Source organism: Musa acuminata, chromosome BXJ3-8 (genome assembly GCF_036884655.1).
Source record: "Musa acuminata AAA Group cultivar baxijiao chromosome BXJ3-8, Cavendish_Baxijiao_AAA, whole genome shotgun sequence".
NCBI lineage: Eukaryota > Viridiplantae > Streptophyta > Magnoliopsida > Zingiberales > Musaceae > Musa > Musa acuminata.
In genome coordinates, this window is record NC_088356.1 from 1,539,939 (window position 1) to 1,559,466 (window position 19,528).

The window sequence follows — 19,528 nt, forward strand, 5'->3', positions numbered from 1 at the left end:
CAGCAAGCGTGACTTGCTTGCAACTGAGGCGGATGGTCCTAAAGCTACCAAAGGGCCGCTACAACACCGACAACGGGACCGGTGGAGCTTTTTATCCACTGCCAGCATTGTCGCGACCTAAACGTACGCCCCCTTCGTCTCTCCACAAGAGGACAATACCAATGACTATAGGAGCTTTTGTCGTCCGATCTATATCTTCTTTGATCTCAAACATGTGCACATGCTGAACACCAACAAAAAATTATTATTCTTATTTAGAATGTAGATGATTTATCTTATCTCGGTTCCAAATTTTTCTTGGACAAAAATTATTCATAGTTTTTCTTGGATTATTTTGTCGAGTGAATGCCTAATTGGATGATTCACCATCCAATTATTTTGATCATGTGATAGATGGTTAAAAGAATGATTATTCATGTCATGAATGAGACAGAGAAAATGTATGGTAGTGGTGCTTCGTTGGTGACAAGTGTAGTTGGCGCTGTTCGAGGCACATTTTCCTATGGAAACGATGAGAAGTCGCACAATAATTTTGCCGGAGAAGGCCAGACGGGTGCGGATGTGCTTTCCCTTTCACCTCTCTCTCTCTCTCAAAATAATGGAGGACTGCACTCACTCATCCTACCGCACACTTTGCAGGCGTTCAAACCTCCTCCCTCTGCACCTCCAAAGTTAGCTTCTCCAACAGGCCGTACGAGAATCTCTTCTGCTGCGGCTCACCTTTAGTCGGACAGTAACTTCGACTCCAGTTTGGATGTGAACACAAAAGAAGACGCTCTCTCTCTCTCTCTCTCTCTCTCTCTCTCTGTTTTCGCACACGCATTTTGAGACCTCAGAAGAAACGTTTTTTTACTGCATGCAAAAGCTTATCTTAACCAATCAGTGTAAATTAACAGTGGGCGGTCGATACCATGAATGCAAGCAATCTCCATATTATCCTTGGTGTTCTCTTCTTCTGCTGCTTGTATGAACCAAACAAAATTCATATATATCCTTCTCATCACTCACGCAGAGACAAGTATCAGAGAAGAAGTAAGAGGTTTATGTACTGACAAGAATCGGAACAACACGTTTCGATTACCTATTATATATCATGCACCAATTCCATCAAAATTTACTGAATCAGTCTCCCAAGTTGGTCAGCCTCATGACAATTATACGGAATTTAGAGCCAAGAACATCAGATGCATAGGCTCATGTATCCTTCCCCTGCGCTGACTGCCAAATTGCAGCAAGAAGAACTAAACAAGAGGAATCGACGCTCAAGAAGATGATGACGAGCCAGCTGGCGTAGCACGCGATCCCTCACCGGCCTCCGAACTGCTCAAAGCTGCAGCAACAGCACTGCTATTACGAGCACCAGTAGCGTCGTCAGCAATAGAAGCACCAACAGCAGGAAACAATGAAGCCTCCCCTCCGCTGGTGGCCGCCGCTGTGTCCTGTAGGAGCTTCCGCTTCTTCTTCTTCTTCTTCTTCTTGTGGTAAGGGACGCCGCGAGCCCTGCCCTGGCTCTCCTTCACCTCGCGAAGGTAGATGCCGACGGCCCTCGCGCCGAAGGGGTTGGACTCGGGCACGCCGTCGTTCTCCTCATAGGCGGCCCGGAGGCGCCCGACGAGCGCGTCGAGCGAGCCCCACGCCTGCTTCAGCGGGCAGACGCACGGCGCCGGCGGGTTCGGGTGGCCGAAGTAGGTGCACCCGGTCGCGTGCACCTTCGTCTTCCCGAACTGGTCCAGGTACTTCAAGAACTCGATCACGTGAGCCCCGCTGCAGCGCGCCAGGCTGAGCGGCGGCCGGTGGCTCCTCAGGTACTGAAGGAAGGTGTTCCAGTCTCGCCGCTTCTGCGACTCGTATCGGCTCGGCGGTTTCCGTTGCTGCTGCTGCTGAGGAGATGATGGAGGAGGCGGAAATGGATCGACGACACCGAGATCGGTCGGGCCAGGATCCATGCAACCGTAGTCGCTGTTGACGCCCTTGTATCTTCTCTACTTGGTTTACTTGCAGTCTTCTCTCTTACAACCCCTCTTTGCTTGTCGAGGAAGAGTTGGGTTGGGGTGGGGGTGCGTGTGCAGTGCGCAGTGCGCAGGAAAGTGGGGAGACTTGAAGTCGGGCGTCAAAAAGAGTTAATGCTGCTGATTGGATATATGAAGCAAGAAAGAAAGATAGAGACTAAGAAACGTAACGAAGTTGGTGACCCCTAAGAGTAGGGTTACGTGAATCATTTGATGATGTTTTCTTCCAAGGTTTTGTGTTGTGATTTGATTGAGAGAGAGAGAGAGGCATCTTGCACAGTTCCGCAGCGTTTGTATGATTGCATCGGCGTCTAGGAAGCATCCAATGGACCTAAACATGGATATGATCAGAGAGAGAGGCATCTTGCACAGTTCCGCAGCCTTTGCATGATTGCATCGACGTCTAGGAAGCATGCAATGGACCTAAACGTGGATATGATCGGATTCGGATCATTGCTTCAACTGGTGGATTCATATGTTTAATATTCTATATAAATAAATATAATTATACTTTTGTACCTTCAAGTTTCACATAGAGACATTAATGATATATTAATGTGGCTATATCCTTCTCATGTCACCTAATCATCTACCTCAACAGTTGCATGGGCAATCATAGGATAAGAACACTGTTCAAAAAAATATATTTTTTTTAATGTTAAAAAAATGTATATGAAATGTGCTTATGTATGTATGCATACGAGAGAGAAATATCTTTAAAAAAATACTAAACAGGCTCTTGATTTATATTTTAAAAATAATGCTAATAGAATCCAATGCTTGTTTGCACCAAAACTCATAAACAACTCTCAAATAAGATTTTTGATAAATATCTCTCCAACGATCAAATCAGTTTTCGAGCTCAAAATGTTAAAAATTATTGGATCTACTGAATTCGTCCGACTAGCCAATGAAATCAAAAGAAAGAAAATATGTATTGATTATATATCTTGAGGTCTCGATGGTTCGAAAATGATTACATCCGAGGTCATCAACAACAACGAGAGGGGAGGGGATCCTGTAGTATTTTAGCTTATGGTATCTTATTGTACCCATCGTGAGGTCCAATAATCAAACATTCGGTAACGTACAACTCATTGCAACCATGTGTTGTGAGATTAGATTGTCACATGTTGATTGAGTTTGACTGATAAGTTTTTTGGATGATCGATTTGTCAATCATATGTCCTTATGTTTTAGCTTATTATGTCAATTTTTTCTTATCAAGAATAAATTTTTCATCAATCCCTTTCAAACCTTTAATAATGGCATTGACACTTGAAAATAATAATAATTAGAATTTAGATATTGATGAGTATGAGTCATACATATTATAATTAATATATATGAGGTTAGAAACAAATTCAATCTAAAAATTTAAATTTCTATATTATAGGTCAAACATAGTTTAATGGAACTTCACTATTTCAATCCTTATACCGACTATTCTCCCAACCTTCTTTCTTTATCTCATACTCGTACATATTTGTTATCTTCTTATGTCAAGTGGATTGATTAATCGGATTTGGTTCAATCCTAATCGACGTATTGACCTTCTGATGTTAGCTTAGGAGATGGAATAAGAGAGAAGATGATAGTAAGAAAACCCAAACCTTAAGAAGAAGGCTTATGCTCATCTTTTATAGTCGATAAATAATATAAAAATATTTTTGGTATCAATAATTCTATAATTCATAATATGATATTTCAACGAATATTTCCATGCTCATGCGACATATAATTGCTATCAAGCAAATCCTCGGATCATTTAGGCTGTCACGCAATCGGAAACCCATGGAGGGAAAACGACATTGGTGGCAATTCATTACTATTCATGTGAAGACACAGATGCTCTATCCCACGTCACACCGCTGACCCAAAGGCAAACGTTTCACCAAAAAGAATCATAATGCTAGTGATCGGTCTCTTTCCAAGGATAACGTCAATCGAATCCTCTCTCTAAAACTTTCTATATCACATGTTTTACTAGTATCCGACATATAAGTTTCATTCGATTCACAAAATAAATCCATCAAACATATTCGAGAACTAATCATTGCTCGAGTCAAATATTACGGTATTAGAGTTTTAGAAGTCTGAAAGAAAAAGAAAAAGAGCTGGATGTATTTAAAGTTTATCGTAATGTCATATTCGAGAATTAATCATCTTCGATGCTTGAGTCAAATATTACGGTATTAGAATTTTAGGAGTTCGAAAGAAGAAGAAAACAGAAATAGAACTCGATGTATTTGAAGTTTATCATAATGTCATATTCGAGAATTAATCATCTTCGATGCTTGAGTCAAATATTACGATATTAGAGTTTTATGAGTCCGAAAGAAGAAGAAAAAGAAAAAAAGCTCGATGTATTTAAAATTTATCATAATATCATATTCGAGAATTAATCATCAAATATTACGGCATTAGAGCTTTAGAAGTCCAAAAGAAGAAGGAACGAAAAAAAAAAAAAAAAAAGGACCTCGATGTATTTGAAGTTTATCGTAATATCATATTAAAATGAGAAATATACGACATATATTATCTTATTGTTTCACAAAAATATATTAGAATGATTCACAAAATAGTAAATGAAGAGTACAAGCAACATAAACGAATATATCTCTTCTCTTGTTGCATACGAAGAATTACAAGCACTATATTTTGAGTTTGGGATTGGACTTATCAATTTCGACACGGAACGTTTTGTTATATGATATAATCGTATTAAACTAAGATTACAAAGCACATTATTCGATTTATCTCGTTCGATCGATTCCTCCTAACATATTTCTTGACTTGCCAAGGAATGAATGACATCCTTATGATGGCCGCCCTCGTGCCTTATCATTTCCGCCCTCAACTCAATTGTTGCGGGCCCCAAAGCATACGAGACGAAGCACCCATCGATGATCATCTTTTCTTGCGGGCCCCAATTGCCATGACTGAGGACCCACCGAATGCATGAGATATGCTAATATCTTTCCATCCATCCATTAATTAATTATATATATATATATCAATTGTTTAACAGTATATTAATCCTCAAAACAATAAAAAAAAAGAAGAGATTAAGATTGGATTGTTTAAAATTGTATTTAATACAAATAATTAATTGAATAAGGGGTAAGTTTCAAGACAAATTCACAAATAAAAACAAGCAAAATGTATGTATATTTATATAAAAATTCAACAAAACACACATCCACTAGAGATAAGGGGAAGACCCAAAATGAGCAGCCCAACAAGATGGGGGCAAGAGCCAATTTGATTCTTTGTTTCCTGCAAATGATGTCCTCTGAAGCCAATGTCAACCTGACCCCGGTCATCCTCGAGACCTGGTGTCACCCAACACTGCATGTGCTCGATCGATCGTCTTCTTCCTCTCTCCATCTCTCTCCTCTCCTCTCCTGGGGCTTCCTTGTCATGTGATCCCAACGCTGCTGTTGGTACCAGTGGGACACTAAGTTATGTGAATTAGGTGCAGGAATCTGATGGCCTTGGAATTCAAACCCATGATTGGATAATCAAACACCACATGCTCTCTCTCTCTCTCTCTCTCTTCTTCCTCTCTAACTTGTGCTACACTTCTTGTTGAGCCCATAAATATTCAATATGAAGTCTGTTCCCTGGTGGTACATGCATCACCATATTTTCTTGTCTTTAATCTTTTGTATGTTTATGGGGAGTGCTCAACCATCTTATAAGATCGCATAGACATGAGAAGGGAGAGACTTGTGAGACAGTAAAAAGAAGGACTTACACACACATTGCAGTGAAGAAGAAGAAGTTTGATGTTGGTGACCTTTGATTCTTCTCAAACACTTTTGACTGACTAATCATCAGCTTACTAAGCTCATTTCAGTAGTTTGAGGATGTTAGGCGTGATGGTGGACAGCACATTAATTAGGTTTGAAGATAGTTGTCAATGCAATAGAAACAATGGTGATGGGGAATCCTTATTGCTCCCATCGATCGCCACCAACCTTTGGTCAGTCCGAGAAGGGTGGAACACCACATGATTGTGTGGACGGATTGGATTCCCTTTTTTTTTGTTTTTCTGCATTAATATTAATTTATTCTGTAAATTAAAATCCGAGAAACCTTCCAATGGATACAACAAAATGTGCAATATGATTCTTTGATATGTCTGTGTGTATAGTATTTGCAGCTATACAGATGAAAATTGCTTCTTTTGTTCATATGCATAATTTTTCATGTATTTGAGTCTATCTCTTAGATATTCTTATTTGGGATATACGTGAATACATTCGGTATTGATCATCAATGAGTCTATCTCTTAGATATTCTTATTTGGGATATACTCATTGATCATCAATGAGTATATATTTTTTTTTCAAGATTCGATGAAGATGAAGAAGAAGAATAAGAAGAAGACACGATGATCGTTTTTTGGAAGATCAGTCATCAGTCATCAGTCAACGTTCGCTTGTCGGAGAGTTGCATCGACCAAAGGCACGACGGCATGGAAGGTTTGGTGAGCTCAGTGATGGCAAAAGACATGTTGGTCCCAACTCTCCCGCTATTGTATCTATCACATGGCAAAGGAGAGTCATCCACGGAGGAGGGCGTTGACCACACACTGATGACTAAAATATCGTATTCACCACAATTACTTACTGATTAGGCACATTTTGGATCTCGATCACGTCACAACTCACGCCACATCACATCCCTGCTAAGTCAGCATGAGGGCTGCCTTTCCCTCCACGTCAAGTCGGAGTCTGCACAGGGAGGCGCCCCCTAGGCAAGTCCCGTCCTGGAAAGCTCGGGACGACGTCGCATGGCATCGTTCCGCGCATGCCGGGTGACGATCGTGCGAATGTACAATCTTGTCACTTGGGGGATCGGTCGCCACGTTAAATCCGCGTACGATCGATCCTCGGGCAACGGTATAAAAGTCCTTGATCGGCACTTGGCCAGGGGACGAAAAAAATAAAGAAAAGACCATTGATTTGATCTCCGAGAGGCCCAAGTCGGGAATCTCTCAACCAGGGCCTGTGTGCAGGAACGCAGGCGTCCTCAGAGACGCGACCATCCCGACTCTCAATCTAGCTCGACCTCGGCGTTTCTTCCAACCGACCGAGAGACCCGCCTCCGAGCGTCGGGAACTCCGGACATCGACCCGTGGACCAAGCCGTGCTAACTCCTCGGCTATGGCGCGTGAGTTCACTAATATTTTTGGCACTAGAAGGAGGGTCTGAGGCCTGTACCTCGGCCAACCAAACTCGCTCTCGAGTCGTGCATCTTGGTTATGAGCCCTTAGCTCCCCTACAAGAGAGAGGGAGTAGTGATAAGACCATTTAGTTTCACATTGGTTAAAGAGTATGGGAACCAAGGGCTCATAAGTTCGTCAAGTCTCCTTTACTTTTAAATATATTTTTTGGAACTCACATGATCCGAAATGACAAAACCGTGTGGGTACGCTTATCGCCCAAAACGAATAATTTGTCGTGAGTCCCTTATCACTTACCATCTATCCAGGTATTAAATTATGTACGACGGTTTATACGTATGGATGTTTTAATTAAACATCGATGAATAAAAAAATATCATTTTAAAGATTTAAAATATTTTTATTATTTATTGAATCTGTGTTTTATTATTATTATTATTATTATTATATAATTATTTAATGGGATTAAGAGGAGGATCACCGCCGCTTTATTTAGATCGCATAATCTATGTGGAAGTCACAAGGAGGCTCGGAAGGCTGACTGCTAAACGAGTGCGACGGCGAGTCAGAGAAAGGCTGCAAAGTGAGGAGGAGAAAGCAAAAGGTAAGAGACTGTGATGTGAACTGACGCACTCTGCAATGGCTTCCGTTTCGTGCCACCAAGTTAAGGCCAAATCCAAATCCATGTCTTCTCCTTCTTCCCATTTCCCATTTCCCATTTCCCTACCCATTTACTGCCGCTTCTACCCATGTGCGTCCTATTTAACTCTTCTGCGCCATTACAGGCGTCAGACCAATATCACATGCACCCTTCACTCCCCACCACCACCTCCTCCTCCTCCTCCATCACCACCACCCGCTCCTCTCCCTAGCATTCAAACCCTACAGCTTCTTCCCGCAGTTCCGTTCTGTACCTTGCGGTGGCATGGCGGCGGCGCTGGAGTGTTGGTCCGGGAGGCCGAGCACGGACGAGGACACGGTGGAGCAGGTCCTCATGCAGACCCAGGACCGGTCCGAGGCCTTCCACCGTTCCTCCGCCGCTTCCGCCGCCGCCGCCGCCGCGGCCTCCCCGGCCTGCAACTCCTCCTCCGCCTCCTCCTCCTCTTCCTCCTCGACCTCCTCTTCCCCGCCTTCCCCCTCCGCCGCCCTCCCGCCTCCCAAGAAATGGCAGCGCCTCGGCCGCAACTTCGCCGGCGCTATCGCCGCCCTCCGCAGCTCCCTCAACATCGATCCTTCCCGCGACCCCTCGCCCTCGCGCTTCGACCGCCTCCTCCGCGGCGTCGGCCTCGCCCGCAATCCCGGCGGCCTGCCCCCCGACAAGCTCGTCTCCAGCGTCCGCCGCCACTTCGACTCGCTGCCCAACAGGTGCTCTGCAGCTGCCGTCACATTCTTTCCGCATTTCGTCTGATGGTTCCATTTGCATGAGTTATATGACGGACAAAAGCCATCCTTTTTCTACGAATCGTGCAGCTACGCTCAAGCAGGATTCGACATGAAAGACGTGCTTCTGCATCTGAGATTGATGGAGCAGGCGTCGGCGGACGACCATCCTGCGATCCACATTCAAGAGACGGACGGCAATGGCGGAGCGGAGGGATCGGTTTTCAAGCTCACATTCGCCTGCAGCGCCCCGCTGTCATGGCCGGCGATGTCCGGAACGCTGGATAGCTCTTCGATCTGCTGCAAGAAGATCCAGATCTTCGAGAAGAAGGGCTTGACGCTCGGGGTCGTCACCGTCTTGGTCCAGCAGGGGAACGAGAGGCACTTCAAGGCCCGGATCGAGGCCTCGCTGAAGGCGGCGGTGAAGAAGCCCAAAAACAACGGGGTGAAGCTCCCGTTCGGGTTGTGCGGATGCCAAGAGGAGAGCTCGCGGAACGTCGAGGAGGACGCCCAGTTCGACGGGGACGACGGGCGAGGATCCGACGGCGAGCGGCTCCGCCGGGTTCAACTGCCGTGCCCTCTGCCGATGTCTTCCGTCGTCGTCTCGATCGACGAGTGGCAGAGCATCCGGTCGGGCGGGGACGAGATGGGGAGGTGGGTTCTGAGCTCCGACGAGGTCGAGCTGGTCGACCGGGTGCGGCCCAATTCGTTCAGGGGTGCATACAGGGGGAGGAGGGTGTGGGTGAAGAAGCTGCGGGGCTGCGAGAGGGGAAGCGCGTACGAGATCGAGATCAGGCAGGACCTGCTGCAGCTGATGAGCTGCGGGCAGAGGAACATCCTCCAATTCTATGGCATCTTCTTCGAAGAGAACGAGGGGCTGTGTGTGGTCACCAAGATGCTGGATGGAGGATCCCTGCACGATGTCATCCAGAAGAACAAGAATGTGGCGATCAGGGAGGTGATGCGGATTGCGCTCGATGTCGCGGAAGGGCTCATGTTCATGAACAATCATGGAGTGGCTTATAGGGATCTCAACACACACAGGATTCTCTTGGACAGGCAGAAGAATGCTTGTCTCGGTGACATGGGCATAGTTACCTCTTGTAACAATGTCGGCGAGGTCACCGAGTATGAGATGGCCGGATACCGGTGGTTGGCTCCTGAGGTTAGTGTGTGTTGTCACTGTGCCATACTACTCACTGTCTCTGCTTTCATTGCTCATCTTCTAACCATGTTATTTATTCTGCTGTACTGATCTAGCTACAACTTGCCCTGCCATATACTGCATTGATATTTGCTTGCATTAATATCAAACCAGCAAAGTAGTCGTAAAATGTTAGGTATGCTATTGTGAATTTGCTAACATGGAGTGTGGAAAACACTGCCGATCGGAGTTAAGGTTAACGGTGAACTTGTAGTTGAAATTGAAAATTGAACATTATTTTCCTAATCAAGCAGAAACTAAAAATGTTGTGTTTTTACTGCTAATGATAAGTCCTGCTTTTGATAGTTACTGGAATCAGTAAACTCTATATTGTCTTGTTCTTTTAACTGTTTGGACAACAAGGCTCCAAATTGTTTCTGGCTTTTCGAGTTTTTGATCTTTGATTGTATATATCACTTGTTTTAATCTTCTTGGTTGCTCAAGATCTTAAAGAAGATGGGCGTCGTACATGGGGACATTTACGACCTTCGCATTTATATACCTTGTTTTATCTCTAAGATCATTACGGGTTATCGATCTCATTAGATGGAAGTGCACTTTATCTCGAAAAGCAGCTATATGCTACTTCTAGCGCATTACCTTAGCTAACTGTTGTCCGCAAATAATTTCCTTTTAGACTGGTGTTTTCTCATTGCTACATACGAATGGTACATCACAATTACAGGAAATATATAGGTGTTGTACCTAATCCAATATGCAGAATGAACATCGACCATTTGTATTCCTCTTTTCTGTCAATGCTTGCTTAAATAGGTAATCAGCTAGAATTACATGTCATTTTTCTGGATTAAATTGAACGACCTACGATGCAATAACCAGTATGGTTTACACTGATTACGATGTAGATAATCGCGGGGGACCCCGAGAGTGTGACAGAGACTTGGATGAGCAATGTGTATAGTTATGGCATGGTGCTTTGGGAGATGGTAACCGGCGAGGCTGCTTACTCTTCATATTCACCGGTTCAAGCAGCAGTGGGGATCGCAACGTGTGGGCTGAGACCTGAAATACCTAAAGACTGCCCACAGGTTCTGCGGTCGCTGATGCAGAGATGCTGGAACAATAACCCCGCAAAGCGGCCTCAGTTTGCAGAAATCATCGCAATCCTAAACAGGCAAAACGTTCGATGAGCCGCTCGAACCTTCCCTTCTTTTTATTTTAAGCGTTAACGGAAAGCTTTCTACCCTACTGTGGATTTGGTATGTTCTTTCTTTGCAAGAGAATTCTTTTTCTTTTTTTGTTCTGTCATCGTATCGAAAGCTGAAAAATGCAAATGTGCCATATGACATGGTATCTATTACTTTATTTATTTGATTTTTTTTTTCGTTTTGACTCAATTCAGGAGGTTTAGATTGTGATGTTTTTGGATCTTTTTGCATCTCTCTGTGAGCAAATTATTTCCATCCAGTCTTTGTTTGGATCAGTATATGCTTCTACCAATACCAGAGTCAATTGGGATCTACTGAAACCTTGCATTCTTTAGCACTCTCATTCTGTCTTGATCTGAGGTGCAGACTGCTTCTGTGAGTTGTCTCTGTTATTAAGCCATCATCATTATGACCCACCCACTTTGCTTTCTTACTCTAATCCTGTAAAGCTGTCCTCCCTTTTCCCTACCTTCTGGTCCCTCTATTAAAGCTTGGGTTCCATTAAATTAGCACAATATTTTACTTTATCCTGCACCTCCACCTCCACCTCCATGGCAATGGTATGGTGGTGCAGTCAGTGTGGGTTCCAATACCTCATTTATTTTGATCTGACACGACGGCAGAGAAGCTAAGAAATGTCTAATGGTGGTCAGATGTGATAGAAATCATAAACCCTCGTCAAAGAACTGACAGATATCGAGTCAACAGAAGAAGTCAAGTCAATTCTGTGAGCCAGAATTCAGATTCACACTTGGTGGGCGGAGATAAGATTTGATTCTACAGAGACGTAAGATTTCATTTGCTTTGTTGTTGTTGTTGTTACTGTTGCTGTAAGGTATCTATCGATCGATCTCTGCTGCTCTTTCTTTTCCCTCTCCTGTTTTGTTTGGGCTTTGTCTTTGTTCTTATTCCGACCTTTGTTGGCTCCGTCTTTTCCTTTTTGTCTTCGCTTCTCTTATTCTGTATTCTTTCCGTATGGCAATTGAAGTCGGTCAGCTAATTTGCTCCACCATTTCTTTTCATAAAGGAACACACCAAAATAAGGGACAGGGGAGGGGCCCTCATGTCACACCATTGCACCCACAAATCCTTTTTGTTTCTCGAGAATATTATTATTCCGTAGAGAAAGATTATGAATTTATCATTTCAATCTTCACAACAAAAGTGTCCAAATAAAATACTAAAATTTTTAATTATTTCTCTTTATTAAATCCAACTACATAGCAAGCACTAAGAAATTACGACGATTGTGTAAATCACAACAACAAGGAGATGGATATATACAATTATGTGAAATATCATGAATAAAATAAGATGAAACTTTTGACAAATTATTTAAATATCATCAAAAATAATTTTTTAAATATTTACTAAAAAATAATTAAGATACGAATGATGTTTTATAGATATGAGTGCGAGTGCTTGACAATTTAAAAACAATGTATACAAAAAGTTTATGTTATCAAAATAAAAATATTAAGATGAGCGTGTGGAGTTATTAGGTACGATAAAAAAATAAATATTTTTATTCATGAATAATTAGATATCATTTTGACAAAAGATAAGATAGAAAAAATTATTTAAGATGATATGAACATATGCTTAAGAGACATCCAGATGCGATATAATAGAAACTATAAATAAATATGTAAATATTTTAAATTTTATTAAATATATAATTTTTTACAGATTTCAATTATCGTAAAAGATTCATGTAATCGAGTCCAAACGATCGGGACTTTATTGTTTTTTAAGGTACATAAGCAAAAAAAAATTAAAATTTTTTGTTGATGGTTTTCATAAACATAAGAAAACATGAAACGTTTTCTGTCGTTGGCTTGGCCCATTCGAAACGATCCACGTCACTATATCGAGCAAATCTTCCGGTGATCCTTCTCTTTCGATCTTATTCTATCCCCTTACCCTCTCCTTGTTTGATAAGACTGAATCGAGAAGGCCTCTCTCTCTCTCGGATGTGACGATAGGTTAGAATCAGAGGAAAAAGAATGAGAGATTTCTGACGATCGTCGAGGTGGTGCATCATATGGGAAGCCGAAGAAGAGGAAGAGCAGGAAGAGGTGGATATTGGCGGCCATGGCTGCCTAAGAAACGATCTTAACGAAGATGATCGAAACCGCCAGTAGTAGTGGCATTAGGCCCCACCATCTCCTCCACTGTTGCTCGTGGGATTTATCGGCGGATGGCTACTTGTTGCTTGGGGAAGCGGAGTCGCACCGATCGCTGCTCCGACGATCGCCTCATATTTCATTGCTGAGGGAATTATAGGCTGCTGCACCTACTGCCTAGCACTTCCAAGGACGTTGACTTCCACTGGGGTCCGAGGGGGTGGAAAGGGCCACGATGAGAGAGGGAGTGATCGCCACCTCCGCCGTCGAGTGCTCCACCAGTCACAGCATGGTTCACGGCCACCTTATACCTCCGCGCATGGTCTAGCACCTCGCCCTTGCTCCCACACCTCAAGGAGCCACGATGAAATTACCTACCAACGTCGATAGGTGGCGAGATTCCTGCCTCCTGCCCGTCATCTCCGACAGTAGCACTAAGCCTCCCGGCGAAACAGGCCCGTCGATTTGGATCCAAGCAGCCCTACCACTGATTGGGAATGACAGTTCCCAAGGGATTCCGTCAAAATCAAAAGGCTCCAATGGAGTCGTCGATTGCATACTGGACAACCCTCGTGCCTAACGTGGAACGATTATAATAGTTCGATGGCAAAATTGATCGCCAAAGGTTGTGGGCAACTCGCGGTGGGGATGTGACAGTGGATCAGTTCAAGTGGGAGGAGGGTCTACTGAAGAAGAAGAAGAAGACATGGGAGCCCAGCTCCATCTACGTCACTCCGTTCGCACGAGGAGAGAGAGGTCGAGTTTTAATTTGGGTAAAACTCAACTGTTCCCTTATATTGACATCAATCCCACAAATGTGAAGAGGTTTCTATCAAAGTAAGCATGATTAAAAATAAAATAAATTATACTAATTTTGAAACTGTAGGGATCCAAATATGACTTAAAAGTCCACACACACACACACACACACAAGATGCTATAAGGAACCAACGATAGGGGAACATGTAATTAGTACAACACCTTAAATATTATCCTAGTAGTCAATATATCAGATACTCTTATCAAAGATTCACAATTCAAAACTTTAATTGATACATACTCTTATCAAGGATTAACATTAAACTACATTATCATTGATTGTAAAATCTATGGCAATTTCAAGCAGCATTAATTCTTGTTTTCAGGACAAAAACAGGTTGACCCCAATCCATGTTCACATTCATCTACCAGCCAACAGTGGCAACACACTGCCACTAAGACTCAAGAACAGCAGAAAAAATAATACAAGAACAGAATTCGTGGTACACTGCCGAGGACATGACCGTATGGAGAAGACCTTTCTACCTTGTTGAACTGACAAAGGAACGAACCTCTTTGTTTGGCCGCAAAATGATTGATACATCGGCCCTCACGAGACTAATACTCGCTGAATCATTCCTTGAGTCCAAGTCGCAGTTTCCTTCAATTGGTCATTGTCTGATCGAAAGCATTCTCCCAATAACTCCATATGAAAAGTACAATCCTTGAACAGGATCTTTGTGTTTGGACCAAGAGTGTCTGCAAGATCTCCCAGCACCGCAACCGCAGCTTTGGTTACCTCCTCGTCCCTGGGGAAAAAGAAAACATAAAAAGTACATCATGTTAAAATGCCACGAGAAAATACAGATATGAATAGCATTTTAGGTAGTTCTACTTAACACACCTGTTCGTATCCCGAACAACAGCTTCGATGAAGCTCAGAAGAGGGCTCGCGCAAGGAACCATCAGAGCTGCCTTGGGACCTTTGAACCCTTGAAGTATACCAGAGTAAGCCTCGAAAATACCACGTCTGAGCTGATTACCATATTCTTGCATATCATCATCATTTACATCCAAGTGAGAGCAGAGCTCGGCAGCTCCTTGCAGCATCGGTATAACATAAGGGACATACTTTTCAAAATGCTCCCCGATTGCAAGAGCAATATCTCCAAAGCATGAAAATATAGGAGGCTTTACAGACCGATGAAGCATAGGACTGGAGAGATCTTTCAGAAGCTGACTCATGATGCCATCACAATAGGGAAGGACCTTGTCATCTACTGCACGACAGATATCACCGACCACACCAACAGATATGGAGCAGACTTGATACTCTTCAAAGTTCTGCAAGCCCATCTCCAAATACTTGTAGAACTCTTGCATGTACTTTGCAAATTCAGGGCCTGTGGCATAAGCAAGCGCCCCGATCGCAAGCATTGCTTCTTCATGCACGGTAGAACTGCGGCAAGCAAAAACTTGAAGGAAGAGGATCATCATCTGATCAGCAGACTGAAGAATTATAGGCTTCGTCTCATTTGAGTTACTCAATTTTTGTAATATTACTTGAAGGACGCCACATAGCAGGGCTTGCAGATCACCCTGCTTTTCCCTGTCCTCCGAAGATGCAATATGAAGCTCCAGAGTTTTGCTTAATCTATTCATGATTTCATGGAGTAGATGAGCAACCATGTTCGAAGTTTCAGGTATACTGCTACATCGAACTATCTCATTCAATGTTTCATATGCAGAAGAACGAAGCCTAACATTGCTTGGATCTGTGCGATCAGCTGTAGAAAGGAGGGCTGAAACAATATCACCAAGATAGGGTGAAAGTATCGATGAACTAGAACCTGCATCCTCAAAACCTTGGGCAAGGAAATAAATGGCTCCACAAACTTTCTCAGCCACATTAGGAGCATCTCTGATACTCTCCAACAATACAGACATGATGTGCGGAAGGTTTGTGGCAGTTAAAATTGGATATTCACCACCAGCAGAATGCAGGAACTCAAAGATCCTACCAAGGGTCCATGCTGTTGTGTCCTTGACATGACTATTCTGGTCTTTCATTGCATTCAACAAGAATTGAAGTCCAGAATGGACAAGTGGTGCAAGCTTCTCAATGGACGGACCTTCGAGAATTGACCCAAATGCAAAAGTAGCTGCTTCACGGCTTCGCCAGTCACCCTTTGTTATATTACTCTCCACAAATGGCATCGCAAGGGGCACAACTGCATCCCCAACGGTTCTTGCAATAAGTCCAAGGCAGGTTCCCCCAGCCATAGACAGATTCCAGACACCATCTTCCTGATCCTGATCCTCCTCTTGTTTAAGCAGTGTTTCTAACATCAATGGCACAAGCGTAGGAAGCGCTTGCTTTATAAAGTTAGAATGGGGAGAAGAGCTCTCGCCGTTATCTTCCCCAAACTCCTCTTGAATTTGAATCTCTTCATCACAGATAGAGCTCCAAAACTCAATCGCTTGAAGAGCAACAGGCTCCTCATCTCCTCTCACTGCATTCGCAGTCAAATTAAAAAGGGTCTGCATGTAAGGCTCAAGATACTCATAATATGTAGAGGCTATAGAAACAAGGCACTCAATTGCTGCTTGTCTGATCTCTGACTCTTTTGACATAGTGGTCTCACAGACAACTTTCATGATGAAGTTCCTCTCTACCTCATTCTCAAAGTTAGTCTGAGCAAAATCTAAAGCATTATAAAGTGCCTTAACAGCTGCAAGGCGGACTTCAGAACTATGTTCTGTCTGGTTCATACCCTGCACAACAGCAGTGAGGATGGCATTTACTTGATCCTGCTCCAAGTCCTGAGGAGATACCTCCTCACAAACATACCCCAGTGCCTCCAAGGTTGATTGCTTTAAAGGAGCAGGGGCATCTGGCTGAGTCATGTTGTTTAGAAGCAACCCTATCAGCTCTTGCCATTCACGTCGTGGTACCTCGATTGATGCAACCTTAGCAATGACTTGTGAAGAAGTCTGTCGAGCGTCAGATACTGATGATCCAAGCGTCCTCAACAAAGAATCCTTGATTTGGGATTTGATAGATGGATCCACACTGACCCACCGCTGAGTCAATTCTTCCTTACGAACTGCATCCTTTGCATCTAGGGAATTCTTAAGAATAATACCGGCAAGTCTTCGAGACTCGGGAGGCTTCTGTTCACTTGATAGCTCAACAGATAAGGAAAGTAGAAAGAGGGGGAGATTCTGTTCCTGAAACTGCTTGAGGTTTGCTTCAGCAAGAGTTCGAGTATGCCCGTCAGGAGATTGGGCAGACAAGAGGACCTGGGTAATCTCCATCGCCATGTTTATGGCACTAGAGAACAATACAGAAACCAATAAATGATAAAATTAGCAAAACCAAGCAATTTCTTCCATGACCTAGCCATCATATACGCACAAACAAAAAACAATTACTAGGAATACACACCCATCTATAGTGATCTATAATTGTCAGGCATATGTCATACTTCCCACTTGCATGTTCAACAAAGCTACATTCTAAGTTCTATTATTTGAATTGAAATTGCAATATCTTGAACGAAATCTAGCAAATCTGCATGACCTAACAAGAACTACAAAATTATTTTTACTGTTAAAATACACATACAATTGACATGAACTAATTCTTACACATTAGCCAAGCTATACAATATGCAACACATCCAACACCACATGCACCGAAACAAAAACATAAAATCGCCCAGAATACCAATTCTTTGGAACAGAAAAGATAGTCCCGAAGCGGATTAAAGTGTAAACCCCAAACCCTAACACCGAACCCTAAGACGAAATCGAACACAAACTCCAATCTACACCAAAACGATCGAAGCCCCGCAGGTAGATGCCCTATATAAGTAGGGTTACATACTTCGACAAGCAAACACTCGAAAGAAACAACGAGAAAGAACATGCAGACAACTAGACGACAAATCACACAGAGGGTAGATGATCGACCGGCAACAAATCAGAGAAAAAAAAACCGTAGGAATCGAGAAGAGGGATTCGAATATGGTGTAATCTAAGAAACCCTAGATCAGTGATCGGAAAGCGATACCTTAGAGAGGGATGGAGAGGGCAGAGATGCGCAGCCTGCTGGAACCGAAGGGGCTGGGGCGGGATCAGGATCTGCCCGGAATAGTCGCGACGCTATCGCCCTCACTCACACTGATGTTGCCGTGGGCACTGGCGAATGGGGGAAAGGAAGAGAGATGCTTCGAACAAGCGGTCGTCGGGGAGTATATATAGAGGGATTTTGGAGGAGGTATGGAAGCGGGAGGACGAAACCCTAATTTTACCTTTTGAAATCGCACCGTGGGTCGATTGGGCCGGGTTCAATCGCGAAGTATTATGGACCGTTCTTACCACAGCCCGACAACCGACCCGTAGTGGTTTGGGGTATGTATTGATCTCCGTTATGCTTCCTTTAAGCTCGTGTTCATGTTTGGATCTTAGATTCATCGTGTATAAATCTGATATCTGACATAAAACTTTATGTCTCGATCCTTATTGGAGATCCGATAAGTTGCTAACGGGTTTCACATGATGATTGGATCCGACCCCGTAATTGTTAGTGTTTTCCGGATAACTCAAATTTTTCGTTGCAAATATTTATTTCTAGCTAATAAGACAATTAAAGTTTTTCTTAACATTTATATGTATTTTGTTTTAAGAAATGGATGATTTTCTTAAAAAAAACTCAATTTTTGAATATTTTTCCCTCAAAAGGTGCCCCATATCTTCAATTTTTTTTACATATAGTGTTCCATATTTTTTTGTAATCCCATAAATGCCCTCGTCCTTCCTCGCTCGTCACTTATGCCTGGTTGTGAGGCCCCATTGCTTCTGTATCACCTGCCTTATTGAATGCCTTTCATCACCTACTCTAAATATAGTTCGACTTATTGAACTCCTCTCTATCTTTTGCTTCCGACACCACCCTTTGTTGGGGTACGAGGCTACCTTGGGAGGCGAAGAGCAGTTTAGCAAGGCAACCAGTGTTGGGAGTAAGTAGGGAAGGACATTCAACAAGGCGGTACGATATGAAGGCAATAAGACAATCGTGGTAGAACATTGTAATGGGGTAGAGACGATAAGGATGACTTAGAGGTATTTATAATATTATAAAAAATATGGGGCACTATATGAAGAAAATGAAAAGATGATCACCTTTGAGGAAAAACCTAAAACAAATGGCCTTTTTTTTTTTAATTGTTCAAACTTACCGGTTGAAGTTTCATCTTAATAGGAAAAGTATTGGGACTAATAACCATCCAACATGTGACTATAGATGTGGCAACTCAATCAGATTTGAAGATAGAATTTGCCTCCCCTTTATCTACCTAACAGTTAATGATTGTCTTCTTGTAAAATATTTACTGAATATTCTTTCTTTTTACTATTAATTATAAAAGTTAACTCTAACATAATTGTTAGGGGATCATTTTTTACTAATTACTATGCTCACTTACCTCAAGGTACTAACTTGAGTATCGGAGGGATCATGTTGAAAAACTCCTTACCTCAGTCTTCGTCTAGGTGGCATATTGAGAACTTTATATTTTCACCTCGGATGTACCTTAATCACACCTTGAACATCTCTATAAATAATAATTAGTATATATTATTCTCGCTTAGTGATATGATTAGTATACCAATAGAAGTATAAA

At 42.8% G+C, this 19,528-nt stretch overlaps 3 protein-coding genes across 3 annotated transcripts; 1 reads left to right on the top strand and 2 right to left on the bottom strand.

Moving 5' to 3' along the window:
• Positions 1–1,049: 1,049 nt before the first annotated feature.
• Positions 1,050–2,115, bottom strand: LOC135645999 (protein LIGHT-DEPENDENT SHORT HYPOCOTYLS 5-like). The gene has a single exon (XM_065165031.1). It carries the CDS (start codon positions 1,944–1,946, stop codon positions 1,263–1,265), a length of 684 nt encoding a protein of 227 aa, XP_065021103.1. The 5' UTR covers positions 1,947–2,115; the 3' UTR covers positions 1,050–1,262.
• A 5,799-nt stretch (positions 2,116–7,914) lies between these two features.
• Positions 7,915–11,117, top strand: LOC135644941 (serine/threonine-protein kinase STY46-like). Its single transcript, XM_065162927.1, has 3 exons — positions 7,915–8,568; positions 8,674–9,748; positions 10,654–11,117. Exons 1-3 carry the CDS (start codon positions 8,129–8,131, stop codon positions 10,936–10,938), a joined length of 1,800 nt encoding a protein of 599 aa, XP_065018999.1. The 5' UTR covers positions 7,915–8,128; the 3' UTR covers positions 10,939–11,117.
• A 3,037-nt stretch (positions 11,118–14,154) lies between these two features.
• On the bottom strand, positions 14,155–18,125 carry LOC103994071 (importin subunit beta-1). The gene is made up of 3 exons (XM_009414349.3): positions 17,917–18,125; positions 14,746–17,175; positions 14,155–14,650 (listed from the first exon to the last, which is right to left on the bottom strand). Exons 2-3 carry the CDS (start codon positions 17,163–17,165, stop codon positions 14,452–14,454), a joined length of 2,619 nt encoding a protein of 872 aa, XP_009412624.1. The 5' UTR covers positions 17,166–17,175; positions 17,917–18,125; the 3' UTR covers positions 14,155–14,451.
• Positions 18,126–19,528: the final 1,403 nt, after the last annotated feature.

What these genes read in the sequence shown, in the direction of transcription:
- LOC135645999 (XM_065165031.1), bottom strand. Translation starts at nt 1,946, where the DNA reads ATGGATCCTGGCCCGACCGATCTCGGTGTCGTCGATCCATTTCCGCCT.
- LOC135644941 (XM_065162927.1), top strand. Translation starts at nt 8,129, where the DNA reads ATGGCGGCGGCGCTGGAGTGTTGGTCCGGGAGGCCGAGCACGGACGAG. An exon ending in TTCGACTCGCTGCCCAACAG is followed by an intron (nt 8,569 to 8,673) that starts GTGCTCTGCAGC and finishes CGAATCGTGCAG; the next exon opens with CTACGCTCAAGCAGGATTCG. An exon ending in ACCGGTGGTTGGCTCCTGAG is followed by an intron (nt 9,749 to 10,653) that starts GTTAGTGTGTGT and finishes ATTACGATGTAG; the next exon opens with ATAATCGCGGGGGACCCCGA.
- LOC103994071 (XM_009414349.3), bottom strand. Translation starts at nt 17,165, where the DNA reads ATGGCGATGGAGATTACCCAGGTCCTCTTGTCTGCCCAATCTCCTGAC. An exon ending in GTTGTTCGGGATACGAACAG is followed by an intron (nt 14,651 to 14,745) that starts GTGTGTTAAGTA and finishes CTTTTTCCCCAG; the next exon opens with GGACGAGGAGGTAACCAAAG.